At 36.8% G+C, this 20104-nt stretch overlaps 1 protein-coding gene across 2 annotated transcripts in view; it reads left to right on the forward strand.

The window, feature by feature from the left end:
• erbb4a (erb-b2 receptor tyrosine kinase 4a) overlaps nt 1-19651 on the forward strand; it is a 183530-nt gene extending 163879 nt beyond the window's left edge. Inside the window, exons 21-27 of one of the 2 annotated variants that reach the window (XM_082163753.1) lie at nt 10231-10386; nt 10708-10783; nt 11754-11900; nt 13257-13354; nt 13474-13644; nt 15713-16013; nt 18390-19651. In XM_082163753.1, coding sequence (XP_082019879.1) covers nt 10231-10386; nt 10708-10783; nt 11754-11900; nt 13257-13354; nt 13474-13644; nt 15713-16013; nt 18390-19243 — 1803 coding nt within the window. In that variant the 3' untranslated portion in view covers nt 19244-19651. The remainder of the gene's footprint in view (nt 1-10230; nt 10387-10707; nt 10784-11753; nt 11901-13256; nt 13355-13473; nt 13645-15712; nt 16014-18389) is intronic. The other variant, XM_082163754.1, reaches the window with a different exon arrangement.
• Nucleotides 19652-20104: the final 453 nt, after the last annotated feature.

Consider the following 20104-nt stretch of genomic DNA (forward strand, 5'->3'; position numbering starts at 1 on the left):
TTTTGTATAATGACAGCAAAACTGCATATTTCACAGAATGACCATGACAAAATACATATTTATGTATACTGTTATATTTATTTATAATTAATTAATAACTATTTATTATAGTGGCAGTGAGCTCACCATGAAACTGATGATCACTTGTTGCTTTACACATTATTTATTGAATTTACCCTTTTGAGATTGAGTTCTGGCATTGTATTATTAATAGCAACCTCTTTCCTTTTTCTTTCTTTCTTACTTTTCAAAAAACCAGGGTTACTTTGTGATATTTACTCTCCTAAATATCAAAAAGATTTATTGGTTTATTACCTGAGTGGTGACATTTCAGCAGATGCCATGTGAGGGGGCAGTGGGACGCTGTGGGAATAGAGAAGCTCACCTCTGCTCTTCAGACCCTGGAAATCTTCACTATTGGGTCAGAATCTGGCCAGCTGAAATCCTGAAAACCTTGTGTAAATGGATGCTGACTTAAATGAGATGCTCTTTCTATACATTTCTTCTCCCTCATTCAGTTTTGTGACATTGGTTGTGGACGGCAGTGTAGAACCACAGTAAGGCCGTTTGTTCGCCAGAGTGTTTTTAGCCTGCTGAAAATGGCAGGTATTCTTCTGAAAACTTCTAGCTTGAGAGTGCTTCAGCGATGCAGCTTTTCAGTTGAGACGCTTCGGTTCTTAGTTGCAGTTTGGGGGTAGTTCAGATAAATCTAGCCTATGGTTTGCTCATTGGATGAGGGATATTATGGATTATTTGTTAAACATAACAAATAATTGTGTGTCTGATCTGTCTCAGTCGCTACACCTTTGTCATTGTATAAAGCAGGATGTAACGGTCGGTTGTTGTGGCATTTGTCCCCGCTCTTCCTCTACTGTGATTGGACGACTGGGTAGGAAGTGATATTGATGAGTTTTACCCAGAGGTGAACATTTTTCGAGTCTCTGCAATCAGAGCAAAAAAGACAAGCGTGCAGCACTCAATGTGAATTACACGCTGCCGTCATTTATAAATATGCGGCTCTCCCATTGAAAACAATAAAAAAACTACATCACCTAAAACATCTGTTTTTTTTTTTTTTTTTTTTTTTATTGCCCATCTAACACTTTTTTTTGGTTTTATCACGCTCAGATCATGTGAAGTACACCTGTATCAGGGCCAATGAATCTATTTATCTCAAAACTTATTATACTGTTAGATAAGTGCCCTACAATGCCCCCGAAAAACAGAGTGTAGACTGAATATAGGTGTCATTTGAGACTCGTCCGGATGATGGACATTCTCACCACTGTGCTCTTGTCACTCCAAAGGTTGGGGGTAGAGACAAGACTCGCAATGTCTCTGGAAAACAATGTAATGCTTCAGGAGTCTCCACAAGAGGATTTTCATACTTATATTCCCATTGCACAGTTTCAGTATGTAGAGTCTATTAGTACATCTTCTGTTTTATTCATGCAAGTCTAGGGGATACAGTGGCTCTTAGTGCCATCTTTTCTTTTGAGGTTTACAAACGTGTTTGTTTGTGAGTGAATGCAAATGCATTACTCGAAGAAAATAAGTGCTCAGTTGTGCACGTGGGATGTTCTCAGAGATTTCTGAATGCGTGCAGCCAACAGTCTAGTATTTTCCAGCTCTATTTTCTGACCACGGTAATCCCCATTTGGCAACATATCACTTTTGAAATGTCACAATTTAAAAAATGCTACACATAATATCCTGAAAGTAATTAATTATGTTCTGAGTTTTTATTTTATTTATTTTTTCTATCTCAGACTGTTTTTGTTGGTGTCACCATTAAGGTACAGTCACATTAGTACAATTTTGCAGGCAAAAAAGACTATTGTCAATAGTGTACAACACAACCATGTTTTATGGAAAGAGCGTGAGTGCTGCATTATCACAAGTAAGCTAGGCTTTTAAGAGCAATATTAAAGGATAAATCAAAAATAATTCAGGAATGACTGACTCACTTTGACCTTGTAGGAGTTCTAAGTGTGTAAACATATCAGTTCATAAAGACACATCCATTTCAATGTAACAGTATTTGTTTTAATCCTTTTTTTAATTTTGGAGTTTCATTATGGCAACATGTTTTCTAAAATAGAGAATATACTGATGCCTTCAAGACATGTCAAAATCATTGCATGTTTGTGGTGAATTGTCATACTAACTAATGGAAAGCTCTTTTTGAGTTGAGAATTTTTGAATTTGAGGTTTGTCATTGGTGTGGATATTAGTTTCCATTGATCATCAGAACATTCTGTGCATGTCTGTGTACTGTTCTTGAAGAATAGTGATATAGATAGTGCATACATCGAATAATTGAGTTTTATTTTCTGCCAGGATTGCACAGCAACCATATTATGCATCATTCTCTTTAGCCACATGATAATAACATGCATACCTTTGATTGTAACTTGAGAATTTTGAAAAGTACATATCATAGATTTCCATTGTGATGCTGATGATGTGCGTCTTCCCTTTCGTTCCAACCCACTTCCCCCTCCCACCCCTGTCAGCATTATTGTCTTTAGAATTAAGCATGCTTTCACCATAGCGCCTTTTTTTCTTTCTTTTCTTTTCTTTTCTTTTCTTTTCTTTTCACTCTCTAATTAGTTCTAAATAATCAAGTGAGTCTAATTTTTGTTATTTGCCTATCCAGAGGCAAGAATGTGTTGTAATAGGGCACCGAGGGACCCTCTTCTCTTCCGTTCCAAGGAAACTTTAACCTTTATTAATGCTCACATAAAAGCTGGCGCATAAAAGAGTGAGATGAGAAGACGCTCTATGAATGCCCCCGAATGCACCTCACGCCGGCATTAAGTCTCGCTCCCTGGATCGGCATGCAGATGACTTGTTATGCTAAACGCAGGCTGCGTTTTGATTAGGATACTCCTACTTTCATCTGCGTGCTCTCAAACAGTGGACACAAAGGATTGCTCTTTGCTATCTTTTTTTTTTCTTCTTCTATGTGTTCTCTCCCTCTTTATTTTTCAATTAAAGTTAAATGTATGAATATAGAGAACTCAAAAGTCCTAAAAGCAAGCGATGCTTTTAGAAATTTACCACTACTTCCAAGGAAGTCTATAATACCTGAGGAAAGCTATCCATTAGCATTCCCATTTATTTAGTGTCTTGGTTGGCCGGTGATATAGTTAGACCAACTGGAGCATTCAAACCTTGACATCTTGTCAACAACCATAACAGTTATTAAACCCAGTAATATCAAACTGAAAATGATCTGATTGTGTTTATTCATAATGGACCTTTACCATGTCAAATCACTCTGTTGAGTTAACTTCACCCTATTTACTGTCTTTATACTGTATTTGTTTTTGTTTTTATTTTGCATGATTGTCAGAGTTTCACGATTCTGGATAAATTGAGAATCGATTTTTGTTGATGTTGTTGTTATTCATGGGTTTCATCAGGTCCCTTTCCACAGGTGTATTAATCAAGCACAATGCAGTCTGCATTCATAATCTTGGTGCTTGATTTTATACACCTGTGGAAAGGGACCTGATGAAACCCATGAATAAATAGACATCACGTTACTCCTACGATTCGAAACCAAACAAAATAACATGCAATTTACTATTGTTTAAAATCAGTTTGAACGACTCACTAATAAATACTTAATACATTAATTACTGGATGAATCAGTGTTTTTGAACAACAGATTTACTCTTTTGGTCACTACCATAGATATCAATGTTTATATATATATATATATATATATATATATATATATATATATATATATATATATATATATATATATATATAAACTTTTATATTCTGTGATCATTTGAATTATTGTAACACTGAAATAATGATAATGTGTGGTTGAAAAGACTGTTTATGAAGCTGTTTCAATTCTGTACATGACATTGGCTCTCTCTCGCTCAGTAGCAGCGCCAACACAGATTTGAATGTTCACTGTGATCAAACTTGTCAAAGGTTTATTAGACAAAGCTGATTCGTTGTCATTCAAGGATAAGATAGTGTAGGTGCTAGAATCGAGTTTGCGCTCTTTTAACGATTAATCGTGTTGCTCTATTCCAAATAAACAAATGTTTGTAATATTGCATCAAAATGCAAATAATCTCAGTTTTGATTGGTTAAAGGTATAGCGGAGGATTTTCTTTTTCCGGGTGGGTAGCCTATACTATTGGTCCACCTACGTCGTACGTGCTCGTCCCTAGGTAGTTTTCGCTTTCTGCGCATGCGCACTTTCAGGTGTATTATGTGTGATGAGTTACGGTTTCAGCCATTCCTTTGAAAATGGCTGAGGGTCGAAAGAGAAAAAATGTATACGAAGTGTATGATAAGAAGAGAAAGGCAGCAGAATATAGAAACAAGACCAGAGTGATTTTGAGTGAATATTTCACACGCTGGCGTGCGCTAAAAGCACAGGGTGGGCTTCCCACTGATGCCGCAGTCGCGAAGATTCTACTAGACAGGTCAAGTTTGGCATGCTATTTGGAGAAATCCATTTAAAATCACTGCTAGTAAAAGTTAATGTAAGCTATGATTAGCGATGCTAGCCCTGGCACAAGTCATGCACCGCGTAGACACGGTAAACATCTCAATTTGTCTAAAGTAGCCTTATGACCAAATGGTAAATGCACTGTAAAAAATTTTAACTTAAAATTTGTTGAGATAACTTAAATATCCAACTTAACTAAAGTTAACTAAACTTAATATTTTAAGTCAAGCATGAACACATACTTTTTAAAGTTGAAACAATGTTGGATTTTAAGTTGTGATAAATAATCGCAGCAATTTTTTTATTTTTTTTTACAGTGTGGTATCACGCTGAAATGTTCTAAATCCTTGTGTGTTCATTTTTGATAATTCCAATGTGTTCACCATAGTATTTATTACACAAATGCAACAAGCTACTTCTCCATTGCATATCATGTCTCTCGTGCAAACGTTTAATAGGCGTTCCCTCTCGGGAGCAGATAGAGTGTTGCGCATGTGCATTTTTAAAAAAATTGGAGAGGGCGGGTCTTTTCTACATTTCGGAAAGATCCTCCGCTATACCTTTAAGCCTTTTGCATGTGAAATGAGCAGCTTGCTTACAGGTTGCACGTTTGCTGTAGTAGGTTTGATAAGTAGATAAAGCTGTTTTATTATAAAAGATCTAAAAGAAATTGTAGATTTTTTTTCTTTTTGGTTACACTTTATTTTGACAGCCCACTTTAGATTCTGCTAACTATAAATTACATTGCAACTACATGTCAACTAACTCTCATTAGAATATTGGTAGACTGTTAGGTTAGGGTTCAGGTTAGTTGAATAAACAGACATGTAAAGTTACTTATAGTCAGTATAATATATGTTGGGGAGCATCAAAATAACGTGTTAGCAGATATTAACCAAACAGTCTATTAATACTCTAATGACTGACGTAGTTAAAAGGTACTTATATTTAGTAGACTGGATTAGAGGACTATCGAAATCAAGTGTTAACTTTTTTGTTTTCAGAATATGACTCTTTTTCCCCCAATATTTTACTTAAAGCACTTGGCTTTAGATGTCCCTATCTACATTTCTTACTGTTTATTCTCTAATTTGGCATGAATAATATGCACATTCTCCAGTCACTTAACGGCAATAAAACATACCCAGTCCACATCATAACTGTGTCAACAGCAGTGCAAGCCCAGCATCTCTCAAAGGATAAATTACACAGCACTATTCTAAATGAACAGCATCTTTCCATAGTCTTACAAACCATCCATTTATTTTTATTAACCATTAAACAGAAATTCATTCCCTCAGGGCTCGCGCTGCTCTTCCCCTGTGCCATGGCCACTGCTTTAGCTCTGAAGAATCAAGTGTTTAATGTCTTACACGCTCCATGGGTTTTTAATTCTTTTTAACAGATACAGGACAGGATGAATACTACTTGGCTCAGGTATGCTGAGGTTCGTAGTAATCAACATTTCCATTGATTGACTGTCCAATCCCAGAAGTAATCTGTTTTAAATACACTTTCATTTTACTGCACTGTAACTCTATTGGCGTGGCTCCATTCGGGCTCTCTTAAAGTAGCCAAATAAATACATACATACATTATAAATTGAGTTATACTGTTTTGGGTGATTGGTCTGCTACCTGAAACATGTATTATTGGCATTTGTTATATTTTGTTCAGTAATGTTGGCTATACATTCATTAATATGTACATTTAATAAATTGAGTGATAAGTATGTGCACATAATTAATAATATTTATGAATTTATAATGTATTACATGTAAATATTAAGTCAGAATACATTAAACCATGAAGTGTAAATGTATACAATTAAAGTTTTAAATAAATACTGTGTGTAAATATTGATACACAAGTACAATATACAAACTATATATAATAAATTACATGACAATTATGTGTGTTTAACTGATATGTACAGTACTAAAATTAATTTTTTTCTCGATTGCTTAAACACATTTCTTGAAACTATGCCTCGTATTCTCAAAACAGTAAACACAAATCCATTATGTCTCACCCAGTTCCCCAAACATCCTATTTTCAGGTCAAAATGAAGCTCTACACTCAAAACCATTCACTCTTGCTGAAAAAAACAAACTTTGCCCTCAGACATCACACACAAGCCCTCACAAACACACACAATAAATTCAAAACAACATTTCCAAAACTGGTAAATGATGTTGCTTGTGGTTCCCACAATCCACTTGCATGCCTGTTCCCCGCTGGCACGCATCAACTGAAATATTTGGCAGGCTTCTTCCATTTCATCGTCTCTGTGTCCTAGAAAAATAGAAGTACTGATTACTGTAACTGTAACACATCCTTTTTACAAAATGGAATCTGTATGTGAGGCAATTTGATGCATTTCTTTTTATTACAGTAGTATAGTGCAACAGCTACAGTACATGTATGTATGTGTAGTAACAGCACAAAGTACAGCTCTCAAAAGTTATAGTAGAGAGCAGTCTGAAGTATATCTACTGTACCTGTTTTTCTGCCGGAAGGTTCTTATGATCGAGGCGACGGTGAAGCGACTCAAATTTGGCCTTACTCCTGGCCCAGCCTCCCTCATTGTCATACCATGGACAAAAACATGGGCAACTAGAGTGGCGCAGATTTCATCCGAGACTTGTCTCCTTGCCCTTGCCCTTCACCTTCCTCCTCCTCCTCCTCCTCCTCCTCCTCCTCCTCCTCTTCCTTCACCTCTTCCTCCACTCCCATCTACTCCTCCTCCTCCTCCTCCTCTTCCTTCACCTCTTCCTCAACTTCCATCTACTCCTCCTCCTCCTCTTCCTTCACCTCTTCCTCCACTCCCATCTACTCCTCCTCCTCCTCCTCCTCCTCCTCCTCTTCCTTCACCTCTTCCTCCACTCCCATCTACTCCTCCTCCTCTTCCTTCACCTCTTCCTCCACTCCCATCTACTCCTCCTCCTCCTCCTCCTCCTCCTCCTCCTCTTCCTTCACCTCTTCCTCCACTCCCATCTACTCCTCCTCCTCTTCCTTCACCTCTTCCTCCACTCCCATCTCCTCCTCCTCCTCCTCCTCTTCCTCTTCCTTCACCTCTTCCTCCAATCCTATCTCCTCCTCCTCCTCCTCCTCCTCCTCCTCCTCCACTCCAGTGTCCTCGACCTCTTCCTTCATGTATTTCTGGATCCATTGTTCCACAACTTAATGAACTGACTCTGGCCCTTTTATCTATCTATTGAAGGTTCTGATTGGTGTGTGTGATAAATTTTGACTCTTAATGTTTCCACTTGGGTAATTGTGTGCTAACTGAGCTGAAGCTGTGCTGACTTGAGTGAACAATATTGAATGCTAGTGCTTTCTAAATGACAACATGGTGTAGGCAATGAGAAATGAGGGGATTTGTGTGTAGATTTATGCAGTGACAGTTCAACAAATCTGACTCATGTGTCAAAACAGGGGAATAGTGTTTATAGTTTAGTGAAATGGGTGTGCTTTTTGATAAATGGCGTTATAGTTTTGAAATTTTAGTTCAGAATCCTGGTTATAGTGTTTAAGCAAACTGTGATGAAGTTAATTCAGTGAGGGAGCATTAGATTGATCTAAAGTGACAGTAACACCTTTTACATTGTTCAAGATTGATAATAATAAGAAATGTTTCTTGAGCACCAAATCATCATATTAGAATGATTTCTGAAGGATCATGTGACACTGAAGACTGGAGTAATGATGCTGAAAATTCAGATTTGCCATCATTGGAATACATTACATTTTAAAATGTATAAAATAAAATTATTATTTTAAATTGTAATAATATTTCACAATATTACTGTTAATTTTTAATGTATTTTTGATCAAATAAATGTAGCCTTGGTGAGCATAATATATTTCTTTCAAATACATTAAAAAGACTTCCCAACCCAAAACTTTTGAACACTAGTGTTCACTTAACTTATTTCTTTCTAAACAAGGTTGAAAATGTATATGTATTAATTAACTTCATATTAGTACCTTCATATGACATTCAATTTCCTGATACTTTTTATGTCAACCTTTTAGGTTGTACACAGATTGAAGACAAAATAAATGTAATAAAAAATGTCACTTGGGAATAAGTTTTTGCATTACATTTCACATTGTGGCCTCGGTGTATGTGTGTGTGTGTGTGTGTGTGTGTGTGTGTGTGTGTGTGTGGCCTGGTAAACCCTACATTACGGGGACAACATATCCCCACAAAGATGGCAATACATGAAATCCTTGTCCTTGTGGGGACCTTTTTGCTCCCCATGAGGAAAACAGCTAATAAATCATACTAAGTTATGTTTTTTGAAAATGTAAAAATGCAGAAAGTTTTCTGTTATGGGTAGGGTTAGTGTACAGGGACATAATACACAGTTTGTACAGTATAAAAGTAATTGTCTATGGAATGTCCCCATAAAACATGAAAACACAACGTGTGTGTGTGTGTGAGAGAGCGAGATCGAGATAGAGATAGAGATTAGTTCACTCTCTCAGTATCAGTCTTCTGCTCCTGTTTAATTCTCACAATTGTCTGTAATGTCAAAAAGTTTCAGGACAAAAACATTTATTTTAACACAATGTTCTTGGTTCTGCTTTTCTGTTGCTTCTGTCGAACTAATTTTGAGAATGTTTCAGACATTTACTGTTTTGTCACAGCCCGCCGGTCACTGTTGTCTTCTATTGAATGTTGAATTCATAATAAAAACATTGGAAAAATTCAGATCAGTCCTTTCCTCATATACCTAAAGTGCACCCTTGAAATGTTTTGGTTGTCCCTTAGGGTATCTTTTTGCACTTTTCTTTGTTGCAAAATATCACTGACTGAAATGAAAGCAATTTTTATACCTGTGCCATTCAATCTTTTTCAGAGTAAAGATGAGCGGCAAAAGAAACAACTTGCAGGGACAATTACTCACTTCAGAATTCTCAAACATGTCAGTTTGTTCTCATAACTGCACAATGTTGTTGGTATAGATTTTTCTTTAAAAATGAAAAAGTTTGTGTTGAAACAACACTGCTGTGTGGTTTTCAGTGCACTCTTTTTAAGCCATCACCATCATTTGGGTACAAACATTGAAGGATCTTTGGAAAGATCTGAAAAAATATGCTCTGTTGTACTGGATTAAACACAGAGCAAGGCGTTGAACCCTTGAAAATGTGTTTTGGTTAGATAATTTATTAGCAGTAAGCCTTTTTCATCATCTTGTTTTCATCTATTTCTCACGATCAATCAGATTTTTCCAACTTCTGCAATGAAGTGCACTAAACTTTCTACCGAAAGTCATTTTAGGTATTAAATTCAGCAATAAATGGAATTTGTGATGTACATTCGAGTGAAACGGCTTTTTTGGAAATAAATAAATACATAAATTGGACGGGAATTGATTGGATGATTTGAGGGTTGTGGTTTGCTATTGGTCGATCTCATGTGAGTGTCAGGTTGTCCCGCCCTCACGCCAGTAAACACATTATTAGAGAAGAGATGTCACTGCTAGAGGGAGATTTATATTTTGATTAAAGATTATATGAGAGACATTAATTTAATAGATTTTTTTGGTGGGGGTGCATGAATAAATCATTTATAAATACATTTTTTATAAATTTATTAAAAAAAAAGAACATTATTTCATGCTGACTTTTAAATTATAACAAACCTCCACCGTTCTGTATTGAATTACTTATAGTTGTATTTATGATAATCATTGTGTTTTTGGAAAGAAGCACTCAGATATTCTTTTCGGCAGGGTATGATGTTCCTGGAGGAGAGGCGGCTGGTGCACAGAGACCTCGCGGCTCGTAACGTCCTGGTCAAATCTCCAAACCACATCAAGATCACTGATTTCGGACTTGCTCGACTGCTTGATGCTGATGAAAAGGAGTATAACTCAGATGGAGGCAAGGTCAGTGTTAAGAACCTGAGACACACTTGTTCTGACAAACTCATAAAACTTTAACAAGTTGTGAACAGTTCCATTGAACTCATTTTTATATGATATTGTAATTTATATATGGTGGGTTGGACAAAAAACTTCATTAATCAATGAGAATGGTAGTTGCTTGATTGTATTTCTAATTTCTAATCATATTGCAGTGCTGTTTCTGTCCAAATTGGACTGGTCTTTTTTTCTTTTAGAACTTCATGCATGTTTTTAATTAAACATGATTGCATTACTGTATATTTTCAGATTATTACATCCTGATTGTAATTTTCTCTTATGCAGATGCCCATCAAGTGGATGGCTTTAGAGTGCATACATTACAGGAAGTTCACACACCAGAGCGATGTATGGAGTTATGGTGAGTAAAACACGTACAGTGTCCTAGTTTGCATTCTTGCATTCTTTTTGAAGAAATTACTGAAATAATTTCATTCAGCAAAGATGCATTAAAAAGATCAAAAGTGACAGTAAAGACATTTTTTAATGTTGCAATATTTCTATTTTAAAAACATGCTATATACAGTGTATATATATATATATATATATATATATATATATATATATATATATAATATATCATATATCTAGTGTATATATCATATATCTATCATATATCTTCACGTCTGTGATTACATGAAGAAACAGAACAAACTGAGACAGACTAAATCCAGAAGAACTGCGGGAATGTCTCCGAGATGCTTGAAGAAACCTTCCTGCAAAGCTACAGGACTGTGAAAAGTATTGGCACTCGTGTTAAAATGCTGTAAAGTGAGAATACTTTCAAAAATAAAATCACAAATTGAATTTATTTATGATTTAACTTCTATTAACTAATTCAAATCAATATATGGTGTAACGACCCTTTGTGTATAAAACGGCTTTTGTCCAGGTACACTTGCGCATAGTTTTTCAGGAAGCTTTGCAGGAAGGTTTCTTCAAGCATCTCGGAGACATTCCCGCAGTTCTTCTGGATTTAGTCTGTCTCAGTTTCTTCTGTTTCTTGATGTAATCACAGACGGACTTGATGATGGTGAGATCAGATCATACCGGCTGTTGTCAGATTCCTTGTGCATACACAAATCTCACTGGATTATTACAATTAATGGCAAAAAGAATGTTTGGAAATGTAAACTGACATTTCCTACTGACACACTTCAGCAAAAGATATAAATAACTGACTTAAAACCATTATTTTTTGCGGGGGTGGGGGGTGGTGGTGGGGGGGGGGGGGTATACACACACACACACACACACACACACACACACACACACACACTATCTCTATACAAAATGTGATGTGTTGACTTATACAGTATATTGTCATTCAGGGGTGACTATCTGGGAGCTGATGACGTTCGGAGGAAAGCCCTACGATGGGATTTCCACACGTGAGATTCCAGATATCCTGGAGAAGGGCGAGCGTTTGCCCCAGCCGCCCATCTGCACCATAGACGTCTACATGGTGATGGTGAAATGTGAGTGTTGTGTAAAACCCTGAATGTGATCAGTAGCTCAAATCTTACAGAAACGCACTAGCACACATACAATTAAGTTCAGTAATGGTACATATGTCTTGAAATGATTACCACATTCATTATCCTAGTTTTTGAATGGTTATGTAAGGTACTACAAAGAACTTTCATTTTCACAAAACAGTTTTAACATGATTTTTCCACATTGTATTTGTATACTAATATGATATTTTATTAAGAACATGCACACTCATGTATTTTAGCCCATCCGCTCGCCGTGTTTGGCCAGACAGTCGTGTGGACTATGGAAATGAGCAGCTGGGTGAGCGGTGGGGTTTCTCAGCTGGCTCAATCAAATAAACACAAAGAGATGAAATGAGACGCGGATTGAACCCATTAATTCTAATTACATTTCGACTGTAAGCTGTTGTTTGTGATTCTACGTGCTGTGACATCTGTAACCCCACGGACAATGAAATGCGAAATATTGATGGAGATGAAACGTGGTGTGATTGCGTGAGTAATTGCTGCTCATTTGGTTAATGTGTTTGAGTGTGAGAAGTGAAAGGAAATTAATTGGGAGGAAATAAGGAGCAGGCTGCTGCAAGGTGAGGGCATGTTACTTCCTGACAGAGACATAATAGAACTGTAAGAAGTTCAGTAATTTGGAGACAATTTCTAACTCAATGTGACTCTATCTGTCTGTCTGTCATCTACAGTATCTGACTGTCTCTACATTTTAATTTCTTTTTTGTTTTAGAAAAATATTTATTTATTTGTGTATCCATATGTGACCCTGGATCACAAAACCAGTCACAAGTCGCACGGGTATATTTGTGGCAATAGCCAACAATATATTGTATGGGTCAAAATTATCGATTTTTCTTTTATGCCACAAATCATTAGGATGTTAAGTAAAGATCATGTTCCATCAAGATATTTTGTAAATTTCCTACCGTAAATATATAAAACATTTATTTTTGTGAGTGAATGCAGCACAATCGCGAACAGAAATGCACAACTTTAAAGGCGATTTTCTCAATGTTTCGATTTTTTTGCACCCTCAGATTCCAGATTTTCAAATAGTTGTATCTCGAACAAATATTGTACTATCATAACAAACCATACAGTACGTCAATGGAAAGCTTATTTATTCAGCTTTCAGATGATGTATACATATCAATTTTAAAAAAATTGACCCATGTGACTGGTTTTGTGGTCCAGGGTCACATATATTTATTTATGCTTGCTTTGTTTGGATTCTCTATCTGTCTTTTTATTTATTTATTGCAGTGTCCATAAAACATGTATTTGACAAATGTAGTTACTACTGCGATTTTTTTCTGTCTTGACCTCCAGGCTGGATGATTGATGCTGATAGTCGGCCTCGGTTTAAGGAACTCGCTGCAGAGTTCAGCCGCATGGCACGGGACCCTCAGAGATACCTCGTCATACAGGTGAGAAAACGGTTATTTTTGTATTACATCTCACCTTGAAAATCAATACTTTTGTCCTATACACCACCCGTTAAACTCAAGGTGACCGCAGAGAGTGATGGTGTCATTTCTCCTCTCAGGGGGACGATCGCATGAAGCTGCCCAGCCCCAACCACAGTAAGTTCTTCCAGAGTCTTCTAGATGAGGAGGAGCTGGATGACCTGATGGACGCTGAGGAGTACTTGGTTCCTCAGACCTTCAATATCTCTACCTCTTCTTACACGTCAAGACCACCGATGGATACCAGCAGGGTAAGAACAGCTCTTTGCTTCTTTTTCCAGTTCTTTTTTCATGAACTGATCAAATGTGCTCCTGGAATGAAGTCACTTTGGGTAAAGGCATCTGCCAAATGGATATGGATAATGCAAAAGTTAAAGTTTTAAAAGGTGAAGTCTTTGAATGGTTGTTTTACTTTCTCTTATTCCATTTAAATGTACACAAAGTTTGGAATAATTAAGATGTTTTTTTGAAAGAAGTATCTTACGCTCAAAAAGGCTGTGTTTATTAAAATACAGTACAATTATTGTCAATTATTATTTGTGCTCAAGTATGAACAATTCAACATTTTTGTTGAAATCGTGATACGTTTTCAAAAAGTTCAAAAGAACAGCATTCATTTTTAAATATAAATATTTTGTAATATTTTTACTTTCTTTACTGTCACTTTTGATCAATTGAATGTGTCATTGACTCCTTGCTATATAAAGTGTACTTTTTCCTTTTCTTTTTTTAAATCTTACTTGCCTCAAACCTTTGAATGGTAGAGTATCACTATTCCCGCATTAATGTATTTTCAACGTTGATAATAATGAGAAAATGTTTTTTTTTCTTTTTTAGCATCAAATTAAGGATGGCTGCTGAATGTTCAGGAATAAAGTATAAAAAAAAAAAATAGAAAACAGTTATTTTATTTTGTAAACATATTTCACTATATTACTGTTTTACTGTATTTTTCATAAAATACTTGTAGCCTTGGTGAGGACTTCTATAGACTTCTTTCAAAAACATAAGAAAATCATAATTATTCCAATCTTTTGACTGGTAGTATAAAGAAAACTACTGTATAATTTCACCATTTATATAGCCTGACAAGCCAGACCTACATCACGATGTTAGGTCTGGCAACTCACCATAGACACGGCTCAATCCGAGGGGGCGGGATAAACGGCTGTCTTTAAAATTCCCTCGGCACGCAATAGGACAGCGCTACAACCAACCAGAGCGTTTTCCCAACAGCGGAGCTAACGTTAGTCGATAGATTCAACTTTTGAATCTGGCCGGCAAAACTACGAACACATCTTCCTTTTTTAAGAATCTCTTAAGTGCCGTTCTTTGCTCTTTTCTCAAAGAAAAACTTAACTCCAAGTCCTCCAGAGTCGCGGACAAAGCCGATTCGAAAGACTATTCTCCAGCAGCAGCAGCCATTCTCTGTTTTCAAGTAGCAGGGAACCGTCGCAACTCTGTCGTCATTATGTTAAGCCCGCCCCGCCTACTCTATACACGACGTGATTGGCCTGACCCAATTTAGGTTTTACAGCTCCGAAAGTCAACGGAGAGTTGCTAGACTACCCTGGCTGCAAAATACATTTTGCTGCCGCTAGGGTGCATCTAGATTTCTAGGCTACCATTTATAGCTTAACTTCCCAAAATGGTCTATAGCATTTCAGCTCTGTTAGTTCTGTTTGTTGACCAAGACTGTTAACAGCGGTTTAGAAAAAGGAATGAACTAGTTTGTCCAATTAATGTCAGAGAAACAAAAATCATAGATATTTTTGAAACATAATACCCATCTATCCATAACCTTTTTTATTCATCTCAATGGAAGTTGTTTAGCTGAACATCTTTGCTTATGGGAACGCAGTTGTGCAGATGGAAAACATAAAGTGGAGCTGTAGAGGAATGATTACTGAATCACTGAGAGAAAAACCTTTTGGCTTTCATTCCACTCATTTACTCTCATGCTTACTAGACAAACGTCTACCCCTTATTTTGAAAGTAATTGCTATTTTTACAATTCTGTTTGTCCCTGAAATAATGGAACTTCCCATCATCCCATTGTTTTTTTTTTTTTTCAGTGTTCCCATAGTCCTGGATCAAAACCACTAGCATTTGGATGACATGAGAGGAACATCTTTCCACATGCACTTAGACAGTCTAACTTCTCTTCTTTTAGTATTTTCTTTGTGACACCACTTATAATTTTCAACAGCCTTTTTTTCTCTGTAACTGATGAGCAGTATTAGTATTAAACAGCTAAATGATTGCATGAGGCATAGAAGCAGGAGAAAGATCTTTCTTTATTTGTGTACCCTCATATAGACGCAACTGAGGTGTCGTGACAAAGTTCTTGGCCCAGAAGACGGGATGGGAGCTTGTTCCCATGACCCTTCTGGTTCAGCGAGTGCCGTCTTCATCCCTGTAAGCACACAATGTGCGGGTCTCGATGTGCTTGAGGAACAACACTGTAATGGGAGCTTGAAGAAACAGCCCATGTCTGGCTCAGGAGACGACTGCGACAGCCAGCGCTACAGTGCAGATCCAACTGTCTTTTTTGGAGAGAGGGGTCCAAAGACCACTAATGAAGATGGTTACATGAGCCCTATGAACAAGTCAGCCTCAGGTAAAAACAAAAATATTTGATGTCTTTTTGAGGAGTTTGAGGATTCAAAATCCACTTGGATCAAAAATATGAGGGGGCATGTGCATGACGCTTCTGGGTATACATGAATTAGTTTGGTGTAAATAACCTCTGAAAGTCTTTTATTACACATTCTCTAGTCAATAATATTGCAGTCGTTCCATTTCAACCTAAGATAGTTTAAAATAAAAGGGTGTCTGGAGTAAAACATTAATCCAGTGTGGTGGGTTGAGTAGGATGATAAATCAATAGATTCTGAGTTCCTCCATTACAAATGTTGGCAGCAGTTAATGGTCTCATCCTTCACCTCAAACTGAAGAGTGCCAATGAATTGTGGGTGGTTAACTACAAGTTGGCCACTCACTTTTTTTTAAATTGTTTTTAATGCTAGTATCAGTTGTTAAACTACAGCCAGGAGGCAATATGTTACTAACACAAAGCAACTAATTATAGCTGAAGCTGTTTAAGAGGACAGAATTACAGTTCAAGATTTTGGGGTCGGTAAGATTTGTTTTGAAAGAAGTATCTTATGCTCACCAAGGCTGCATTTATTTGAGCAAAACAGTAATATTGTGAAATATTATTACAATTCAAAATGAATGTTTTAATGAATGTTCCTGTGAGGCAAAGCTGAATTTTCAGCATCATTACTCCAGTCTCCAGCGTCAAAGGATCCTTAGAAATCCTTCATGATAATTTGGTGCTCAAGAAACATTTATTATTATTATCAATGGTAAAAACAGTGAAGTTTCTAAGTATGTTTTTCTAATTTGCAAATGTTTACATTAAATACAGCTAACAAAGCTAAAAACAAGCTTTAGTTTAATTGCAATGCATTGTCTGAAGACGTCAGTTCAGTAATGTTACTCTAGAGATTGCAGATTTGAAATGTGCAATACAATATGGCAAAGAAAATCAATGAATAGCTTGTGGCCATGCTACAGTGCTGTTGGAGTACGCCAGCTTTTTACTGGTAAAGCTAAACACAGCTACCGAGAACTGTGGCTAAGAAGGTAGTGTCGCTACTTTTGGTGACCGTATTTTCATCATTTTCAATAAAGTGTTATGTTATGTTTAAGCCTTTATTCTGAAGATGTTCACATGCTCCACATCTTTGTGAATATTCCTGTGCATGTGTGATCAGCATTTTCAGAATAAACTAAAACTGATGTTCTCTTCTGGAAATACTAGAGACGGTCGCTCACTCATTTATTATGCTGAATTTTTATTATGCGAACGGTAATTTAATCAACTCATTAATTCTCATTCATTTTCTCAACAATAACACACAAGAGCGCAATGAACTGTTAAATGTAGGTCTTGAGACTCGTACAAATGTAGGCCACAATGTTCCTTTTAACATTTGTAAAATGTTTTGAGTCTCCTCTTTTCTCCAAAAATATGTTTCTTTAATAGTTCTGTATATAATCTCACTCAGAATTGTCTTTGTTTGTACATGCACTGTGTTACATGTATTGCAAGCTATTCAGTTACAGGTGATTTATGTTGAATTAGGTGTTTTGCATGACCCAAGATACGGATTAATACAAACATACAGTATATCTTATTTGGATTTCCAGAAGCTGGACAGTTGGCTTAATCTGGCTAATTTGTTTACATGTTAAGTAAAAATTAATCTTACATATTTCTGATTGATATTGGAATGTGCTTGTGCATGTAAACAGTATGACAGGTGTATATCAGTGTTGTTAACTAAAACTATATAGAAAAAAAATTCATTAATGCAATAAAGCTGAAATAAACAACAATTACAAACTTAAACATAAAAAAATAGAACTGTTGCCGTGGCAAATAACTGAAATAAGTTAAAGTACTAAAATTATTAAAATACTAAATTATACTATTCAATATTATATTATACTACAAATTAAGCTAAATATGAACAATAACGGAAACAAAATTAACAAGCACATAACAAAATTACTAATGAAATAAATTAAAACTGGAAGTAGAAAAAATAAGCAAATTCAAAACATTAATGAATAATATAATAGTATATAAATAATAATAAAAAAAAAAGTTGCAGTATGTGTACTTTCCATATACTTACAGTGTACTCACCCACAAAAGTACTATAAGTAATATAAGGTAACTACATGGGTTAAGTTAAGGTTTAGGGGTAGGTTCAGGGTTAGTACCTAGTTATTACCCAGTTAGTGTCATTACAATAAGTAATGTGAAACATGACTGTAAAAATAACACTGATGTATACTATTGTAAATCTAGGGTATACTACTTTGGTAACTGTTTGTGGCAAATGGCAATGATTCTTTATTCGGTATGTAGCTTTTATCATGCTTTTTACATTGTATTTAAAAATTGTTTTTTAATCTACAGACCATCTTAGTCCTGTCGAGGAGAATCCTTTTGTAAATCAACGGAAAAATGGAAATATTAATGCACTGGACAACCCGGGTTACCACAGCACCCCTGATAGGAAATCCAAGGGTGAGGATGAGTATATCAACGAACCCCTTTACCTCAACACATACAACAACACCAGTGGGATGAACCAGGAGATTATGAGAAAAAATGGATCTTCCATCCCACTACAGATGACCACAGCAGCCAACACTGCAAGCAGCCACGTTATCCTCTCCACACAAACTGGGAAAGCCCATCACCATGGCCAGGGAACACATGTTCATTTCGCCGTTCCACCTGTTCAGCCCCCCCACACTACATCAATGAGCCAAAATGGCCAGCATTCCCAGTCGCCGCACGGTGTCGAATCCAATTCCTCCAGCATGTCTGGCAATCCTCCCTTATTAACCCAAATCTCCATCGTCAGCCAACAGATCCAACCTTGTCTGGCAAGTCAGTCCATCCATTCTTCCCATCCGGCTCAAGTGGTGAAATCTGCAGTCACAAGTAAAAGTGTATCCGGCCTTCCTGGCCACCTTGTCTACCCAGGTAACATGCTTCAAACGGGTCATACTGGGACTGTAATGGTCGACAGGAAGTCGAAGAAGAATTTTGATAATCCTGACTACTGGCAGCATAGTCTACCGCCCAAGGTGACCCAACAAAACCCTCAAGACCCAACGCAAGTGTACAAAGGCAAACACCTCTATAGGCACAGCATCCGAAGTCGCATCGCTGTGGCTGACAACCCTGAGTATCTTTCTGAGTTTAACAAGAGACCAGTTCTGCCACCTCCACCGTACCGGCACAGGAATACGGTAGTGTAACGTCACAGTCGTTATGGAGGGCCAGATTCTTCTACCAGCACCATATGTAAAATTGGAATTACTGAAGTACAGGAAAACTCCTACCATCAGTGTTTCTGTCAGAAGAATTCAGGAAGGAGACTTATTGGACTTTAAAAGGAAAACCGACCAACCAAAGTGCCTCTAAACTATTCCAAAAGCTATTCCATCTTTTCCATTCCAACAAATCAGAATGTATTGAGATGGATATCCCTTAAAGGGATAGTTCACCAAAAATTTCAGTTGTCATTTGATCACCCTCATGTCACTCCAAACCCAAAGACATCTTTGAAAAACACCTGAGAGATTTCTGTCCTAAAAATAAAAATACTCCAATAAACCCACAATAATGTCTGCAGTCAGCAAATGTGTTTTGCACATCAACACTCAAGCAAATAGGGGTGTGAACCGACACTGGTCTCACGGTTCGGTTCGATTATGATTATTATGTCATCGATCCGGTTCAATTCGATATCACGATGCATCACGATGCACCGCATCCTCAATTTTAATTTTTACTTCAAAAGTGATGTGTGCGCGCATGTGCTCGCCTGTTCGTTCGGAAGTTGCAGTGACAGAAACAGTGACATTCCAGTTTAAGTTTCATGGGATTAAAGCTTGTTTATGACACTAAGAAAAGGAAAATCTGTCAAATAAATTTTGTTTTAAAGAAATGTTCATTTAAAAGCAGCGCTCATTAATCAGTGTATTATGTTACCATTAAAGATGCGCGCATCAACCGTCGCCGAGTCCGCTGTTGAAAGTGACGATCATCCATTTATAATCACGCGTAACAACACAGAATAATTGTAATTTGATCCGGGTGTGGATACTTAAATCAGA

This window comes from Leuciscus leuciscus, assembly GCF_965113295.1.
Source record: "Leuciscus leuciscus genome assembly, chromosome: 3".
NCBI classification, from domain to species: Eukaryota; Metazoa; Chordata; class Actinopteri; order Cypriniformes; family Leuciscidae; genus Leuciscus; species Leuciscus leuciscus.